At 48.6% G+C, this 18,677-nt stretch overlaps 7 protein-coding genes across 7 annotated transcripts; 4 read left to right on the forward strand and 3 right to left on the reverse strand.

Annotated features, from left to right (window-relative positions):
• Positions 1 to 139: 139 nt before the first annotated feature.
• On the forward strand, positions 140 to 4,375 carry F4807DRAFT_464974 (ankyrin; the record flags this gene model as incomplete). Its single annotated transcript, XM_048002221.1, has 2 exons — positions 140 to 1,365; positions 1,429 to 4,375. The coding sequence occupies 2 exons, from the start codon at positions 140 to 142 to the stop codon at positions 4,373 to 4,375; spliced, it is 4,173 nt and encodes a 1,390-aa protein (XP_047849677.1).
• A 1,311-nt stretch (positions 4,376 to 5,686) lies between these two features.
• On the forward strand, positions 5,687 to 8,058 carry F4807DRAFT_292972 (glycoside hydrolase family 76 protein). The gene is made up of 4 exons (XM_047994846.1): positions 5,687 to 6,290; positions 6,381 to 6,860; positions 6,912 to 7,153; positions 7,205 to 8,058. The coding sequence occupies exons 1-4, from the start codon at positions 6,200 to 6,202 to the stop codon at positions 7,766 to 7,768; spliced, it is 1,377 nt and encodes a 458-aa protein (XP_047849678.1). The 5' UTR covers positions 5,687 to 6,199; the 3' UTR covers positions 7,769 to 8,058.
• Positions 7,779 to 10,799, reverse strand: F4807DRAFT_292987 (uncharacterized protein). The gene is made up of 2 exons (XM_047994847.1): positions 9,332 to 10,799; positions 7,779 to 9,210 (listed from the first exon to the last, which is right to left on the reverse strand). Exons 1-2 carry the CDS (start codon positions 10,624 to 10,626, stop codon positions 8,349 to 8,351), a joined length of 2,157 nt encoding a protein of 718 aa, XP_047849679.1. The 5' UTR covers positions 10,627 to 10,799; the 3' UTR covers positions 7,779 to 8,348.
• A 703-nt stretch (positions 10,800 to 11,502) lies between these two features.
• F4807DRAFT_471283 (uncharacterized protein) lies at positions 11,503 to 12,305 on the forward strand (the record flags this gene model as incomplete). The annotated part of the gene is made up of 1 exon (XM_048002910.1): positions 11,503 to 12,305. The coding sequence occupies one exon, from the start codon at positions 11,503 to 11,505 to the stop codon at positions 12,106 to 12,108; it is 606 nt and encodes a 201-aa protein (XP_047849680.1). The 3' UTR covers positions 12,109 to 12,305.
• F4807DRAFT_293034 (uncharacterized protein) lies at positions 12,263 to 13,697 on the reverse strand. The gene has a single exon (XM_047994848.1). It carries the CDS (start codon positions 13,240 to 13,242, stop codon positions 12,361 to 12,363), a length of 882 nt encoding a protein of 293 aa, XP_047849681.1. The 5' UTR covers positions 13,243 to 13,697; the 3' UTR covers positions 12,263 to 12,360.
• Positions 13,698 to 14,540: 843 nt separating this feature from the next.
• On the forward strand, positions 14,541 to 15,777 carry F4807DRAFT_454169 (Alpha/Beta hydrolase protein; the record flags this gene model as incomplete). The annotated part of the gene is made up of 3 exons (XM_048000543.1): positions 14,541 to 14,875; positions 14,964 to 15,211; positions 15,302 to 15,777. The coding sequence occupies 3 exons, from the start codon at positions 14,541 to 14,543 to the stop codon at positions 15,775 to 15,777; spliced, it is 1,059 nt and encodes a 352-aa protein (XP_047849682.1).
• F4807DRAFT_471287 (FolC bifunctional protein) lies at positions 15,556 to 18,579 on the reverse strand (the record flags this gene model as incomplete). Its single annotated transcript, XM_048002911.1, has 3 exons — positions 15,556 to 16,384; positions 16,553 to 16,774; positions 17,399 to 18,579. The coding sequence occupies 3 exons, from the start codon at positions 18,577 to 18,579 to the stop codon at positions 15,826 to 15,828; spliced, it is 1,962 nt and encodes a 653-aa protein (XP_047849683.1). The 3' UTR covers positions 15,556 to 15,825.
• Positions 18,580 to 18,677: the final 98 nt, after the last annotated feature.

Below are 18,677 nucleotides of genomic sequence, written 5' to 3' on the forward strand. Positions count from 1 at the left end.
ATTTGTTTATTTCGCCATTTTATTCAAACCCTTAGGTATTGATTGGAAACCCGTTGCGCCCTTTCCGCCACACTGAGAATACCATCAAGTTCGGAGCCTTGCGACTGCTTGTGCAGTTGCGGGCCAAAGTTCCTCCGCCATGGACGTCGTAGGCTCAGTCGCCTCTATTGTACAGCTGATAGAGGTGACTGGCAAAGTCATCAACTATTGCGCTGCAGTAATCGGCGCCTCCAAATTGATCGACGATCTCGGCCATACGGCCAGTACGATGCTTCAATTTCTATACGAAGTGAAGCGACAGGTTATTACCGATTCTGCAACTCGTAGTCCCCTGGGGCTTGAGGATCTCATTAAAGACCTGGAAGCATGCATGATCACTCTGTCCCGGCAATTCGAGAAGCTAAGTCCTAAGGGATTTTTGCAGAAAGTACGGTTCGTCCATATGGAGAAGGACATTGAGAAGACCATCGACAAGGCAACGCGTATGAATGGCTTTATTGGCTCATGGCTCTCATTGGACACCAATCAAAAGGCCAAGGATATTGACGAAGGTGTCAAAGCGCTCAACAGCAGCGTAGAGGAAGAGAATATCCGAGGTAAAATGGATAGGATTGTGAAGCACTACGCCCCAGTTAGTTTTTCAGAGAAGCACGGAAACGTTCTCCAGCAAAGGCAAGATGGAACTAGCCAGTGGTTTATTGAGTCTTCTGAATTCCAAGATTGGATGCAGTCGACCGGAGCGACTTTGTGGTGTTCAGGGGCACCCGGTGCTGGCAAGACAGTTATGGCATCAACAGCCATCGAGTATATATATGAGAAAGTCAAAGGAAGCGATACCAGCAGCTTAGCATACGTCTACTGCGACTATCGCCAGCGCCAAGACCAGAAAGCCTCGATACTGCTCGGCAATATCTGGGCTCAGCTATTCCGTCGACGGGGACCCTCTGCGACCGAGGTGGAGCAAATGTTTGGAGAGATTTTCGCACGCTTCGATTTCACACCCACGAGGACTCATATGATCAATCTCATAAGAGAAGAGCTGACCAACGGAGATTGGAAGCGGGTTTATGTCGTTGTTGATGCGCTTGATGAATGCGGCGATGAGAATGAACGAAATGGGTTCATAGACGGTCTCCACAGTTTGCAGCCTTTGGTAAATGTGTTGGTCACATCTCGGACTCTTCATTCTGATAATGGGGGATTCAACGACGTACGATCCGTCCGGTTCATACCCACAAACGAGGACATGAGTATTTATATCAATGCGCGAATACGGGAGTCAAAGAAGATATCTGGTTATGTCGGGCGGAAACCAGAATTGGCAGACGAAATACGTCGTATCGTGATCGATAGGGCTAACGGAATGTATGTAGTATTATACTTGGCAGCCCCTTTTCCCCCATTCAATAAGTGCTGACTATCTCGTAGGTTCCTACTTTGCAGGATGCATCTTGACTCCTTAAGTCGATCAATCACACTCAAGGATTTAAAGAGGGAGCTTAGTCGTATCCCCAAGGGTGAAAATGTCGTGAAGGATACGTACGACCAAGCCATGGCGCGCATCCGAGACCAAGGTATCAACATTGAAGAATTCGCTTTGCGGGTTATTCGCTGGGTCTGCTTCGCCAGGCGGCCGTTGAAACTTGCGGAGCTCTTGTGCGCACTTGCTATTAGTCCTGACGATGAAGAGCTTGACGAAGACGCTGTCGGCGATGAGAGCGACATCACGAACTATTGCGCGGGTCTTGTCGTCGTGGAGGGCGATAGCAAGACCGTCAGATTCGTCCACTATACTACGCAGGAATATTTCAATTCCCTTAGAGAAGGTGAAGAATTCGTTCATAGTCACGGAGACATAGCCCGAACCTGTATAACTTTTCTCGGGCTTAATGACCTCACCCTTTCGAAAGGCGGACATGTGGCCCAGATGTGGCCCTCTCAAGAAGAAACGCCATTTCTGGCGTATGCTGCTCTGAATTTTGGATTCCATTGTAGCCACGAGGCCGAAGTTCTGGGTTCAGAAGAGTCTGATGTCTCAATGGAGACCACGGAACTGTTACTCGAATTCCTAAAATGCCCAGAGCATGTTCAACGCGCTGCTATAACGATTCTCCTACATCTCGGAGGAAGGGTTTCGCCGATGATGCAGGAAACTGAACTCCGTAATGCCCTTTTCACGAAAGCAGTGGCGATGGATGTAGCCGCATTCTTCGGCTTGATTCGAAGTGACGCGGATCGTCCATTCACGGTGAGCCTCGACTGGTTAATAGAGAATACAGAACAGGCTGGTGACCCCGATGAAAAATGGTTTGGAAATTCGCTTCATTGGGCTTGCCTCAATGATTCTGTTGAGTCAATCAAGGCGCTTCTAAGCAGCCCAAGCATCAAATTAGATGCTAACCTAGCGATCCAACATCCAGTAGGTTGGCAGCCAGCAGTTTTTGCGGTTGGCTATGGGTCTTTGGGCGCTCTTCAGGTTCTCTTGGATTACGGCATCGATATATATGCGCACTGCCAACACGAGTGGACCACAACTCTTCTCGAAGAAGCCATAAGATGGGCCCATGCTGCGAAGGGATCCAAGACCGAGTTGATGGATGCGATCATGCAAAAAGACACTGTTAGCAGACTGCTTGTCGAACGTGACGTATATTGGAGCACCGCGCTTATGGAGGCTGTCAGCACAACCGATTTCAGCGTGTATGAATGCATTATGGGATATTATGAAAAAACACAATGGCCACCAGGACGTAAGGAGCAAGTAATCCTCACCGGAAATTTTGAATGGAAGACGGCGCTCCATTTAGCTGTTGGCGATTCCTCTTTTAGCGTCAAGAATCCTGATAAGACCGCAGTCTCTGGTCCCCAACGGATTCTAGATGCGCTATTGGACAGCCCACACGCTAACGGTCTATTGCAAAGGCGTGATAGAAAAGGCGATACACCATTTGAGGCGGCTATTCGCCGCAACCATATTCAAGCTGTCGATACAATCCTGGCGAAGAATAGTCAGCACAGCTTTGTTGACTTTTATCCAGCGCAAGTACAGTCCGGTTTACACTTAGCTGCAAGGACCTGCGGTCCTACGATGATCAATTTGTTGTTAGAATACATTACCCCTGACCTGCTTAACAGACCCGGAGAAAACGGTGTATTACACCATGCTGCTGGCGGGTATAAACCCGAAAATACGGAATTCTTAATGCAGAAGTTTACGAATCTTCAGCTTTATAATATCCCCGACTCCGAAGGAAACTTACCCCTTCATTATGCAGCGAAGAGCGGTAATTTAGATGCTGCGATAGCTTTGCTAAAGCAAGATGGAATTCAAGTCGACTCGCGGAATAAAAACGGACAAACTGCGCTACACCTAGCAACCGACGACAACCTAGTCGATATATGTTCGAGGTTACTGAAAGCGGGCGCAAATATCAATATTAAGGACAATGGGGGTTTCACACCACTTGCATTAGCTATCCGAAGACGGTTTTCAGATATCATGGGTATCATGGTCAACTACCACTCTGCACCAGACCCTGGTGACCTAAACGCTGACGATATCGCATGGCTGCAACAACAACCTTGGGGGGAGAGCATACTTCGCAGATCTGCGACCATCCCTAGTTCAAATACCGATGTCGAATATTGGCCAAAGCAAGAGGAAGATATCGTGACAGCAGCGTTATGTCTTAAGCGGAGGCTGAGACGGCAGAACGCGCCCCTATTAAGATCATCCCATCAAAGTCGTACGTCAGCGTACCTGACCTCCTATATTCTAGATCTAGCAGAATACTGGATCCGATCAAGCAGCACCCGGGTTAGTATTGATAAAGTGGGCGAAGTTCGGCGATGGGGCGACCCCGTAACGCCGTACCTGACCAGCAGGGCCATCACAAGCCTCTCATCCAAGCCCGTTAGGCGCGTGGAATTCGAAATCACGGGCCACGACCAAGGATACTGCTCGAATCCGGCGCGGGGCGAGAGCTGGACGTGGTTTACTGCAGACGTGCACCGACGTGAGAACTCGGTGTTCGCACAGGAGATGTCCGGGCCGCAGGATCAAGGCACGACAAATCACGAGATCTACCTAGCGCACAACCGGGGCGCAAACCGCGCCTGGCACACGCACAAATTGGTGTGGAGCCTGGCTGACCCGAAAGTCGCGGATGCCGAGCGCGGGACCTGGATTAAGGGATTGATGCCGGGGGACAGGGTCGTGGTCCTCCCGCATGCGAGATATCCCGGCTGGGAGAACTGGGTGCGGAGGATGAGGATCGATATTTATACCACATGTCTTAGGGATGATTTAGATAGGGTGGTGAGTGCTAGCACGAGCACTGAGTCGTTGCCGCAGTACGAACTTCTTGATTCTTAGAGCGGAGTAGGGATTCCATTAGGAGGTAGGTATTATCCATTAGATTCGAAGAGGACCTGTATATTTCAACCTCTAACTTGGTAGTTGAGAAGTGTGTTCATTTGCAGGTTTCACCTGCCCCTCATTAGTAGATAAATGGAATGCTCTTCAAGAGAAAGTTAATGAAATTCAACGAGCCTTGTATCTAATCCATTTCGATGTTGATCTTAAATATTGAAGGGATGTAGTTGATGCTGTATTAAGAAAGTCTCGAGTTGATGAGTTAAACCCCTGACTAGCCTACTAGCTAGCCCCACAGCTACTCTAAATATATTTGACTAGGAAGGTTTAGGTTCGAGTCCTATCCAGCTTAGCGCCGTTGGTAATCCCCTCATCTCCTTTAGTACACGAAAACCTAAACCTAGAATTGCAAAGATTTGTATCTATACGATATTTCGATGGGTAAGATCGGTTTCTATTGCTAAGGCAGAGATCATATGTTACCGTCTAGTTCACTTCCACTTAAGTGCAATAATATTAATAAACCATAGTAGTATGATAGGATAACTTTCTGCGACTTAGGTAACTTCAATAATGGAGAGTTTCTAATCGGACGTTTTAAGCAACTTCCTAAAAATAAAGCTCCACTATGACGCTCAGGTAGCCGCACGTTAAGTGCTTGTCAGCCACTAAAACGCTTTACCGCTTAGTTGTTGTAACGCAAACGTTGTATTTCATTAAGGCTGTGCTTAAACGTCTTAAAAAGGGGATAGAAAAAAGGGATTGGAATGGCTAGAAACGACGAAAATTCGATTGCCAACTGTCAAGTGTCAATTAAGACGGAAAATTTAATTTTCCTTACCATCAAACTTCATAGGCATTTGCCGAACTATGTTGATGTCAGGCCGTTAAGAATTAAGGGATCGTCGCGCTGATCCATGCGCGTCTGCAATCCATGAATGTCCGGCAACGTGTATCGCGACTCTGAAATTAGGATCGGAATACGGAATGGCTGCCTCGCCAGGCACATCCTTGAATGTCTCCATTTACATTGATTGAACGTTCGAGAATTGATGAAAAAGATTCAATTTTTCTTTGTGAAATAATACACCCAAATGGTATGACATGGGCTCGTCTCCACGCTCAGATCCGCCAAGATTGGATCAGTTAAGAGATGGAAGTAGATGCAAACGAAAAGCTTGTATTTCCTTGGAAGACGATGGAGCAGGGAGTCCCAGGCTAAGAAATCGTTACGGTAGGCGCTAGGAAAGGGCGATCTTGCGGGTTGTAGTGCGAGTTTCGCTTGGCTGTGGGTCTACCAATCGTCATTCGGTGCTGCTGTTTCCCGTCGTTTCCCTCCTGTTCCCCTCTTAACCCCACAGTGTCAAAGATCAGTTAGTCGATACAGATCATGGGGATTTAGCAGAATTTAGTATGGACGGTCAACCTTGTTACAGTGCTTACATACAGTGGCTACATCACCTGCCCATTACGATGTCTTACTATTGATAGTACCTGAGTACGTACTTCGTACATGTTACATTACACCAAAACCTGCCGTTGTGAATGAGCAGGAAAGCAATTCGGGAAACTACTGCCTTCTCAACTCCATTCATTCTTTTCCTGAATCCAAATCTTAGACCAAACCCAAACCTCAATTGTGCCGGAAAAGATTCCACATTCATATTACACCATTCGACATATCATTCGACTCCATAATTCCGATTGACGTTATCGACAACCGCTGAGGGCGATAGATTCGGTCGCGACCTTCGTTTTCCCTTGATTCCAACTCCGTCACTCGTTTGCATTTGATTTACGCCATCTTTTCTGATCACCAGCACAATGGCTTCCCGTCTTTCGCGCGCCCTCCCCGTCGCGCTCTTATTAACGGGCGATCTGATTGCCGCGCAAACTCTCAAAATAGATTCGGATGGTATGATCTGTCGTCTATATATCATTTAAACTCTACCGTAAACTTAGGGGGTCTTCTTAGTCTCCAAGCTAACTTCCAGTTCTGTTCTAGATGACATTATTTCGACGTCGAAAATCCTCGCTCAAAATGTCATGAGTTACTATCACGGAAATGAATCAGGACAGACGCCTGGTATCCTTCCAGGTCCTCCTCCCGCGGGTGATTACTACTGGTGGGAAGGTGGCGCACTTTGGGGAGCTATGATCGACTACTGGCATTATACCGGCGACACCACCTACAACGACGTGGTAACCCAAGCCATGCTTTGGCAGGTTGGCCCGAACAAGGACTATATGCCTCCCAATGTCACAGCTTCGCTGGGTAATGATGATCAGGGATTTTGGGGGATGTCTGCTATGCTCGCAGCCGAGGCCAACTTTCCGAACCCTCCCGCTGGTCAACCCGGATGGCTAGCCCTAGCTCAAGCAGTCTTCAACACTCAAGCCGATCCCGGTCGTCATGATAACACCTGCAACGGTGGTTTGAGATGGCAGATTCCCTTTTCTAACAATGGATACGATTACAAGAACAGTAGGTGGCACCCCACTTATTCCTAATGCACGTAAGACTTATAAGATCTAGGTATCGCCAACGGATGCTTCTTCAACCTTGGCGCACGCTTGGCACGGTATCTAAACAACCAAACGTATGCCGACTGGGCCGAGAAGACATGGGATTGGGTCCAGGGTGTCGGATTCATGGATTCGGAATACAAGATCTACGATGGCGCTCACGTCGAGACCAACTGTACCGATATCAACAAGGCCCAATTTTCGTACAACAATGCAGTCTACCTCTTAGGAGCTGCTTACATGTACAATTTTGTAGGTGTTGCCAGACCATTCTCCTGCTACTTGTACTGACACTTCTCATAGACTGATGGCGACTCGAAATGGGAATCACGACTCAACAGCCTTATCGACGCAACAATCCGTGACTTCTTCAAAAATGATGTGGCTTATGAAATCGCATGCGAGGAACACATGACTTGTACGACGGACATGTTGAGTTTCAAAGGCTACTTACACCGATGGATGACTACTGTGACGCAGATTGCGCCGATTACGTCCTCGAAGATCCTGCCTGTCCTACAGAAGTCAGCCCAGGCTGCCGTGAACCAATGTACCGGACCACCTGACGGAAAAACTTGCGGATTTGGGTGGGCTAGCGGTACATTCGACAACAGCGTCGGTGCTGGCCAGACGATGAATGTGCTAGGAGCAGTCTCTTCTCTGTTGGTTGCGAAAGCGAAAGCGCCGGTCACTAATGCTACCGGCGGTACTAGCGAAGGTGACCCAAATGCTGGATCTGGGAGCGACTCTTTCACCAACGCTCCGGCGCCGATAACTACGGGAGACCGGGCAGGCGCTGGAATCCTAACCGCGCTTGTTCTTGCTTCCGCCGCCGGCACATTCGCTTGGATGAGTATCGGGGCGTAAACCGACTTACGACATCATCAATGCTCGCAAGTACGAGCTAAATTTTCGTCTAATAACATGTATACTTGTCGGTGGAAAATGCGTTGCGACATCGTACTTTAGGGATCTCACTCCAGCAGGACATCTGCGGCGGCGTCTAGGATGGAAAGAAGATAGGATAGAGTGTAGGACTCTGGAGGCATGAGGCGTTTGGTATTGGCCTTGGCGAGTGTTTTCCTGTTGCGGAATAAGGAAATATTGTTTTTTGTTTCGCGGCTTAATTTTCGACACGCGACACCCCGCAGATAGGGGTTTTCTAGGTCCTGATCAGGTTTAATACCAGGATGAATTGTTTGGAGGTGGTTTTGGACACCGAAAGTTATGTTAGTACTCTAGAAAAGTCATAATGATAGGAGAGTATGGGTTTTCCCAATCTTTTAAATCCCGTTTGTTGCCTTTACTTATGGCTATACTTCTCACGCTTGGCGCCGAAGTTGTTAATTTTCAATCAGTAAACGGTACTCGATGTGGTCATGCGAAGTATAGTCGACAGGAGAATAATATTGTACAGAACATTTCAACATTTCTGATCAATGCAGGTCTATCCTCCCATAATCACATATGTGCCACAGTCGGAGTTCTCAGCTGCCGAAACACAGCACTTTAAACATCCCAGCGTTTGAATTATACAGTGATGTCTCCCAAGATATCCTGCCATGACAGCCTGTTCAAGCTTATTGCCATGCAGAGCAAACAATTGTGTAACGGTGCGATTATTGCCATCAGTGGTACGCCTGTTGGGGTTGGAGGAGTAGAATCCATCAACTGCCAAAATCTGACCCTTCTCTACTCTGAATCTGGCCTTGGGATCATGTGGACACCACAGAATATGTGAGCCCACTAGGGACCCGACAGAGCTTGCTAAAGGAAGAGGGTCCGAAATGCGCTTCTCATACCGAAGCCGAAACTCTACCAAAATCGAATGTTCGTTCATGGACACGCTCATACAAACACTTACATCTGAAGGGCGATAATGAGGTTCAAGAAAAGAACCCGGAGCGACTGTTGAAAGGGGAGATAGTTGTAATGTTGGCGAACAATAATCGGATTCTTCCGTTATAACCGGCCTCATTGCATTATTAACAGAAGCTCGGCCGGGCCATAACGATATGAAGCGCCCCTGGTTATCGTAACAGTCGTTTTGTAGCAAAAAGGTATAGCCGACGGTGTATCTCCCGCCTGAAAACCCAAGCATACTAGTATAGCATTCTTCGACCGGGTCTTGGGCCCATCTGTTCAGTTGATCGGTATTCTCTCCGCAGGTGATCATCATTATATTGGCCATGATCTTCTTTATGTCAGGCGTATGCATGGTCCAACTAGCAAATATGCCTTCGTGAGTGTCACTTTCAAACAAGTCATCACGGATTCTAACAGATTTCGCATCAAAACGGCACCACATACTATCACAACAGCGGAGATCAGTACTCAACCCACAGGCACTAGATAAATTAGGAAAAGACATCAAGAAGACCTGACCCCCGGTCGATGAGTAAGGATACCTTCAGTAAAGGAGTTGCTTACAAATTCATTACGAATTCCACAAAGAAATATATGACTTCGCCGACATATTTGCATAAGCAGCCATCCCGTAGCGAACAGCGCAAAAGGCCATGATGACCCCCATGCCAGCCGCAAGTTATAGATAACGCTTTCCGTAAATCGTCATCTAAAATATCTAAATGGAAGCGATCGTCTCCAGGTTTCGGGCAAGACACCGCCGAGTCGGCGATTGTAGCGTCGAATCCAAATGCCTCGAGGGTTTCCCTAAGCGCATCTTCGTGTTTGAAGGTATCTCTGGGCAAGTTATCGGAAAAGTATCTTGCGAGTTTGTTAGATGAAATTTGACATATACCGCGGCGTACACCTTCCCAGATGGCGGGATCGATCTTTGGCTCTCGAGCAACGAAGGACTCAAACATTTCCCCGACCAGATGTTCCACCACCATTTTGTCATCGCTTCCACGGTCTGAGGGGTCCAGCAACTCAATTCGATGATTGGAAATTGACTGGACTGACAATTGGCTGATTTGATGCTCGCCCAACTCAAAGATGGCGGTCCCATTGTTCCCTGCGGATGCCCAAAGTACGGTATCATTAAGCCGTAGCTCGACTGCCATCCCGAGAATATGAGCTGCAAATGCAGCGAACCAAGCGCCTCTCATTCTTGTAATGAAGTATTGACTCTCCCCTTTCTGAGAGGTAAGAAGGAGTTGATTGATGCCACCAGTAACACCCGCAACATCGCCGTGGATTGTAAGACGATCAAACGCTTGGGTATAGTCGCGGGCCTGTATATTTATCATGCGCATTGCAGTCGTTGTGACATTCTCAAAAACCTTTGAAAACCCAAGGTCGTAAACAAACGGGGCGAAGTACTCGATCATGTGCTTCAACACATCGACATTAGGCAATGTATCAGGCTCGCAGCCACGCAAAGAAAGAAGTTCCGAGAAGCACTGGGCAGCTCGATAGTAACTCGAACCGGTAGCGAGTGCTCCAACTAGGAGAAGAGCATTTGTTCCCGCTTTCGTATTTGTCATCTCAACTGCGAGCCCCTTATGGCCCCAACCGATGCTTAGAGCTTTCGATAGGACGGAGTGGAAACCACCTTTCGACAAGATGTGTGAGCGCACCGTGTTTCCTAGGGATTCCCGTACAATGATTCCCTTGCCTAGAGTGATTGCGGAAATAACTGAGTAGAAATCGACTCCACCGTCGCTCATAGCTTTCAGGGCCCTGCCTGTAAGGGTATGGAGAAGGGACCCCGTATTGGCGACATCGGCCTGAAAACCAAAGCCGACAGCATTTCCTGACATATTAAACTGTAAGACGAATTCACATATCAAGTCTGCTATTATAGATCACGTATTGAAATGGCGGATTGAGAATTTGAAGGACATATCAGTAAGGCAGCACTCTGCTCTGGAGTTGGGCAACCTCAGTGTCATCACTTGTAAGCCTACAGGTACGCCGTCGAATAGAGGAGATTAACCTGAAATGTGAATACTACGATATCAAAAAAGCCGCCTTATTCGTTGTAGCTTCTGAGTAATTGGTAGGCGATGCGAAAACACGTTGACCAACTGCAACTGGAGATTTTTCTTACTCCAAAAACCCCCCATCAAATTTATAACGAACACCCATCACCTGCTCTCCCGTTACTTGGACTGTAGAGACTCGTTTGCATACTGGTACGCCGGGAAAGGTTTTATTGAAAGATATATGTATTTTACACCAACCTAATTTGAAGGGAGATAGAAACTGTAGTTTAAAAATAAAATAAAAAGGTACCTAGGAAATAAATCCATTTGAGAACTCGTGGAGCCCCTTAACCGCCCCACACCGAGCACCCCGTGTTTCAGCTCACGATATATCAGACTCGTTTCGTAAATGACAAGAAATCATAGTAATCTTCCTCTACTTTCAAAAGGCCTGGATTCAAATGAGAAATTAATTAAACGACATATCATAGAATAGAAGTTAACTCATTTTCTCAATCGACATTTGTTTCTCTCTCCAGGCGAATGATCATAATAGGCTTCTAGAAAGTGGATCTTCGCGTTGCCAAGCACTAAACCACTACAAGCCACCAAAAGTCATCACAACATCTGCCTGAAAAGGACCAAGACGAACATAAAAAGCAAAAAAAAAAAAAAAAAAAGAAACCCGAGACACCCAATCTCATCTCAAAAATGCCAAACTTCACCAACCCCCAAACATTCCCCACATTCGCCGAGCTCCCCCCCTCTTCCACCCCCTCTCCCCCAACACCATCATGGTTCCTCCTAGCCCAGATCAAGGAAAACATGACGATCACCAAACCCACGCTAGTCGTCCGCGACAGGTCGGGCACCGACTTCGCCGTGACGTTCGACGACGGCGACCACCACGGCTTGGACGGCAGCGACGGGACCAAGCTGCGCTTCCGCAAGGGGCACACGCTGGTCGTGCCGCGGGCGGCGCGGACGGATCGGGGAGAGGGCAAAAAGGCGCTTGTGCGCGTGTCGGAGGGACGGGGGAGGGAGGTGAGGGTTTTGCCGGCGAGTTTGGAGAGGGTGGTTGGGTTGGGGGCGTTGGTGGATGAGGAGGAGGAGGGGGGTGGGGAGAAGAAGAAGGGGTGTGCGGCGTGTGGGAAGGAGGGGGAGGTTGAGGGCGAGGGAGAGCGGAAGTTGATGCGGTGTACGGGGTGTGGTGTTGTTGCGTATTGTAGTAAGGAGTGCCAGGTACGCGGGTGGAATGAGATGGGGCATAAGGCGGATTGTAAGGTGCTTAAGGGTATTAGGGAGATATGGCCTTGATATGAGCTCGGTGTTGAGTGTTACGAGATGTTGGGTATTACGGAGGGTTGATACTGTGGTAAAGAGGCTTGGAGTCAGGTTTGAGGGTGAGTTGCGACGACATGAATCTCATATAGCTTTTAATGCTAACATTCTGGTATAGACACTGGAATACATAATATCAAACTCATGAACATATCATGAACATTCCTAGGTAATATGCTAGTAACGCTAGAAAAACAAAGAATCGCACCATGAAATCCTTCAGTCTACCTAATTAGTCGCCTCGTTAGGTTTAGGTTGCGGGAGCCGTTGCCGATACATGAGATCCGTCCTCATCGTATACTTAGTCCCAGCCTTCACCTCATCGCCGGAGTGATACAGCCGCCTATGCTGGAAAATCAGAACCCTCCCAGCCTTGGGATCGACGTCAACCCTGCGCTCCAGATTCGACGACAAGAACGACGTCGCGCCCCCGACCAACTCGGACTTCTCCCCAACCTCTTGCCTCGAATCGTTCAGGTACAGGTGCAGCGTGAAATGCGTCATCACGGAGTGCTTGTCCGCCGTGACCTCGCCGTACGGGGAGTCGCAGTGCGCGCGGAAGAACTGGTCTTTCCCGTACTTCAGGAAGCGCATGCGCTTATTCACCTTGTGGAAATCCCACACCAGCGGCTCGGCGCGCGCGTCCTTCTCGCCCCGCGCCCTAAGGACGACGCGGTTCGGCTCCTGCGTGAAGGAGAGCAGACCCTCCCTGATCTCGGGCACGCGCTCGAGCCGCGCCCACAGCCGGTCCACCATGTCCTGGTTGTCCCAGATGATGCGGTCGCTGTTGCGGTACGACGGGCTGCTGACCTCGTAGCCGCCGCCGGCGCTGACGAGGGCCGGCGACCACGCCGACCCCGTCGCCTTGTTCCGGTTCTCGTCCGAGACGCTGGATTCCGCGTACTCGAGCAGCTGCGCGCACTCCGACGGGCTGAGCACGTGGTCGAGGACTACCGCGTACAGACCCTTGAACTCCGGGACGGGCGTGCGGGCGAAGTCAATCTGCGTGAAGGTTATGGGCTCCGCGTCCGGGGGGTCGGCGCGGAGGAAGTCGGAGGGGACGGCGACGTCTTTGGAGACGTAATTCGTCTTTACGAGAGAGTCTGCCATTTCTGGTTTATCCCGCTTTCGTGATGCGGAATACAGGGATAGACTGAGTAGGAATCTGATGTTGATTGTATTAATGAGATAAGACAATCAAACCAGAGTGATGGCTGATGATTTGCAAGGGGCGCATATGGTTGCTTTATATAAAACAAGATAATAGAAGATGCCTAAATCATGCCACCCACGCCATTATGGCGGGGACAACGGTGAGCCAGCGGCTTGGACTGCGGCACAGTATGAGATCTGCGATCTTTGATCTCTTAGGTCTAATGGGAATGGCCACATTGCTAGGTATTGAAGTACTGAAAACGGCAAATACAAAGCGGGAAGTCAATGAACAGATTTCAATATCCAAGCAAACTGTGAGATAATAAACTTGTTTAGGTGTTCTTAACGGCAAGGAGTCATATCATGATGAGTTGAGAATACATCCAATAGGCAGACATCCATGGGTTAGGATTATTACGGGGCGGGATAGGGCTGAATGTGGCTGTGTCCAATTGGACCCTGACGCCAATGTTGAGGCTGGCTAGCTGGTTAGGGCTGTACTCCAATCGATTGTACGTCCAGTTGTTCATACTGAGAAGGCGGTCAACTACGACCCGGTCCTAGCTACTCCCCACTCTAACCATCAGCGCCGTAGGTGCCGTCTGCGGTCGCACGACTCGGGCAATTGCGACCGCAATCGGTTGACATTGTCCGGCAGGATCCCGGGTGATAATTCTAAGCACCTATTGGAGTTAGTGCATTAAAATTAGTCTTTGAATTAGAGGAAGTAGCCAGAGGTTGATATGTACATATGTAGGTAGGTACCTAGGCATAAGAGGGAATGCTACCTAACAGGGGGTCTCAGACAATCAAAATGCAGCTATACCGACGCGAGAGGGTATACCATATAGGAAGGAACGGGGTCAATAAGTTAGGGAGCAAGCAGTGTGGATACTTGTACCTAGGTAAGGTTTACAAAAATTCCGAGAACAAGTCGACCACCCTCTTCGCGATATCTAGATCATATACCACCGTACCTACCTCGTTTGTTCGAAATATCGGTGTCTTAACCATGTCGGTGCTTGCCGATCTAACATAATTTTCGACCCCGCAGTGGATATTCCGGAATGTGCAGCCAGTAAACTGAACATAAGTCAACTGCCAGGTAGCTACAACATTTCAAGTGTCTCAGCCTTCATATCATAAATACACGACTCGATTACATTCACCTACGAGGGATGTTCCGGCTTCTTTCTGGCGGCTCGCCCGCATCTCGTTCTAGAAACCATCCGCAATACGAAGACCGAACAGGAATGGCGGAAACAAATAACCCTCTGGCGGGGTCTTTAAGCTCTGTCCCGAGTGTGTCATGCGTAATACTCACAATCGCTGGCCTGAAAGTGAACGTATACGGATTGTCCGAGTTGCCAGAGGGCGCGAGTAAAATATCGTGTCTATGGCTGCATCACCCGAGGCTACGATCTAAAGATGACATGACGAATGTCGCCGACCAAATTCTATCCGCATATCACCAGAAGTCGTCCTCTGAGCGCGGCTTGATCGCTGTCGCTTTCGACCAGCGAAACCACGGCACGCGGCTCGTGGACGCACGGGCAAACGATGACTGGCGGAGAGGAAATCCGACGCAGTAAGTCTCGACGCGCCTTGGGAACTGAGCACGCTGCAATTGACCCTAAAAGCCAGACATTGGCTCGCTAACCCCTGTTTCTGGATAGTGCTCAGGACATGTTTGGGATCATCACGGGCACAGTTGTGGACACGATTCACTTGCTCGATTTAATAGAGGGCCATCTTTTCGGCGCTGGGGATGGTCCCGGTGCCGCATCCAATGGCGGGAAGAGGCATATCGATCACAACCTAGTCCTAGGCGTCAGCCTAGGTGGGCATTCGGCTTGGCAACTCTTGTTCGCGGATCCTAGAGTCACGGCTGGTGTCATGGTGATTGGGTGTCCTGATTATTCATGTAAGTCTAATACCCGGTTCGCCATGAAAATGGAGCAAGTGATCACGCAGAACATGATGAATATCGTAAGATAGGTGCTGACAATCGCAGATCTCATGAAAGATCGCGCACGACTATCAAAACTGCAAACTTTCATGGAGAAAGACGGTCAATCTTTCTTTGGCAGCAAAGACTTCCCGGAGTCATTGATCAAGGCGTGCAACAAGTATGATCCAAGGAGCATCTTGTTCAACAGTCGAGACAAGGCCCTATCAGCTAAGGATTCCGCAACCTTCCGCCCCATACTTGACTCGAGGGTCTCCAAAAAGAGGTTTCAAGTCCTCTCCGGCGGAGCAGACAAGCTCGTCCCGTACAGAATCAGCGAGCCATTCATGCAATTCTTCAAGATTGCCACAAACAGCTGGTACTCCGATGGAGGTATTTACGTCGAAGACAACGTTTACCCGGGTGTGGGCCACGAATTCAGTACGGAGATGAAGAAAGACGCTGTGCGGTTTGTCCTTGACACGGTGGCGCTGGCGGATAGCAAGGATAGCAAGGATGAGGCCGCAGCTCCTAAAATTTAGCTTAGTTACTTACAAATAAAATCAAAAAGATGTGATAATCAAGAGATATCATTGGTTTGACCATGGTTGGGAAACCCCTTCTATAAGACATTCTTCTCCCTCTGCAAACATCGACTTCACACCGCTGCGAGCTCGATCTTCTTCGTTGGCAAAGAGCGTCTGCGGAATTCCCCACGGGTTTCGTTTCCTGCGCTTACCAGCTAGGAGCTCGCCTTTGCCGTGGGGGTCTTCATTCCACTGCGTAATTGCCTCAACGATACCTTTGATGGCGGCCTGGTTTGACCCGTCGACCATGCCTGGCGGGTCCACGCCGACGAAGTCGACGCGGTCTAAAGGAAAACCGATAGCGCCGCAGTGACAATCGACGAGACGCTCGCGTTTGAAGGCGTGGCTCACTAACGTCAATTTCTCCGGCCACCTTCCGTGATCTTCCCAAAATTTGATGAGCGAAAATAGCACGTTGTAGTACGAGTCTAAAGCCCGCTCTTCGCAGGATATCCGCCCCGCCGCTTCGGCTTCAGATAAGATTCCAAAATATAAGTTGGCGCTGGCGAGATCGGCATAACTCTGCGCTTCAGATAGACGGGTCTCTTTCCTCGTGGGGCCACTATGGATACATCGTCAATACTTCATATTTTGACATAAGAAAGTAATGAAGGATAAGTCAATTCGAATGTTTGCCTCAAAAAGATTGGTGTGATGGCGACCTTGGATTAATCGACATCTCAACAGTTGTGGCAGTTTCGAATAGTCTGTATAAGAACCAAGAACCCACCCGGAAAACATCAATACAGAACCCTTATCTTCTTTCAAGATGCGCAATCCAGTCTTGATATGCTCGACGAAGGTTGGCGTTTCGCCTTTTTGGAATCCCGCGATCAGCCATTCATCCTCGCCACGGCCAAGTGAAGGGCCGCCAAGCCATATGCCGTGACAGCATACGATGATTAAGTTTTTAGGGGGTTCGGAGGTCATTATGTATATTGGGACTGTGCATCTTGCTTTTACTGCGTAGTAGGGTTGACGATGGTATGAAATACGGGGTTCTGGTGGAAGCATTCTAGCCGCAGTAAACGAAATCGACCGGTTAAGTGTATATTTACGTACGTAGTATACGATTATCAATTATACCTACCTAAGTGGGATATTCAACCCCGTTCATGAATTAAGCATATTCTAACGTGGACAAGCTTCAAGTGTTAGAACTACTGGGTATGACAGACTTTTATTATGCCTGCTATATTTCAATAACACTAAGAGGAGTTGATCCTCTTATTTTAAGTTGAGTCGCGGCCTCTTTAATGGCCCAACTGTACTTTGCCAAATATCTGAGCGAAATATTCGTTGAAGATTCCCTGACTGACGTTATTCCTAGAGTTTGCCCGTTTCTCGTTCATTAAACTTACGAAACAATCCGATCTTTGACAATTTCCGAAGCATATATCGCCTCCAATATGCCATAATCTGTTAGAATCTCCTAGTTTCATACCCGGGTTAATTTGACTCTAAACCGCGTAAGGTAGTTATGTCGTGGACCGCTATGCGAATTGGCCTTAGGAGTTAGAAGCCGTTGCTTCATGTTTGCCCTTAATTAGTCCTAAGCAATTTAAAGATATCAGACACCAGGTAAAGACTTCCGGCAATAACAAGCGGGCCTTCGTTCGCAGCTTGGCTTGCCCAGTTGAGGGCCGAGCGCACATTCGTGGACGCATCGGACTGCGAAGCAATTGTAACGCATTTGCTCGCCGCGTTGAGTAATGCTGCCGAATCTGTTGGTCGAACCCAAGGCATCTGATCCACAGGCCCGAATTCGACTGTAACTATAGAATCCCCATCACGTAACAATAATTTGAACATTTCTGATACATCTTTTCCTTGTGTGGCGGCAAGCACCCAAGTAATGGGTTTGCCTTGAGATCGTAGATGTTTCTCAACGAAGGTCGAGAGCACTTCTGCTGATTGAGGGTTGTGTGCCCCATCCAGGAGAACATTTTCTTTCCTGCCAGTTAACTTCTCGATACTCAATTGCTGAAGCCGTCCAGGCCATACCATATCTCGGGCAGCGGATGCAAGGATATCTGTAGAGCTGGCAAGTTGAGGATACGCGAGTCGGAATGCTTCATGGGCACATGCAAGATTCTGGCGTTGATGTGGCTCAAGGTTATCCCTCAACTTCTTGACAAGCGTATCCGACTCCGGATCTGTAAATTGAACGTGGCTACCTGTTTCTTCGGCATGCTTCTTTAGAACACCCAATACAGAACCAGGGTTGCTGCCATCCACGACACAGGTCACCCCTTGCCGCATAATGCCGGCCTTTTGAAGAGCGATCTCCTCGATAGTATTTCCTAGAAAAGATTGATGGTCGATACCAATTTTGGAAATGACAGTGACACGCTTATGTTTTAGTGCATTTGTCGCATCCAGTCTTCCGCCTAACCCTACTTCGATTATACCAACCTCGACTTTCTCCGACTCAAATATCTCAAAAGCCGTGGCCGTGAGCAGCTCAAATTCGCTCGCGCCAAGACATTGCTCCTCATTTCTCCTCTTGACCAAGTCTTCGAAGTGCTTGAATTTGCTCTCAGACACGACACTATCGTTGATGGTGATGCAATCTCGAGGATCGATGAGATGAGGCGAGGTGAACCTGCCGCACGATATTTGATTGGCACGTAGCATGGCGGTCAGATACGCACATATGGAGCCCTTGCCATTTGTTCCAGCGACATGGATGGCTTTCCATGTTTGTGGTGTCTGCTTGAGCAAGGCCGTGATTCGTGCTAGCCCGAGGTTCACCATCATGGTGATGCTGAATACTTCTGAAAGCCGTACGTGCGTAGATAGATAGCTTGGCACGTAGCAAACTCAGGAGTACGGTCTGAGGTGAATTGAGTTGA

This window comes from Annulohypoxylon truncatum, assembly GCF_022578515.1.
Source record: "Annulohypoxylon truncatum strain CBS 140777 unplaced genomic scaffold F4807scaffold_46, whole genome shotgun sequence".
Classification (NCBI taxonomy): domain Eukaryota; kingdom Fungi; phylum Ascomycota; class Sordariomycetes; order Xylariales; family Hypoxylaceae; genus Annulohypoxylon; species Annulohypoxylon truncatum.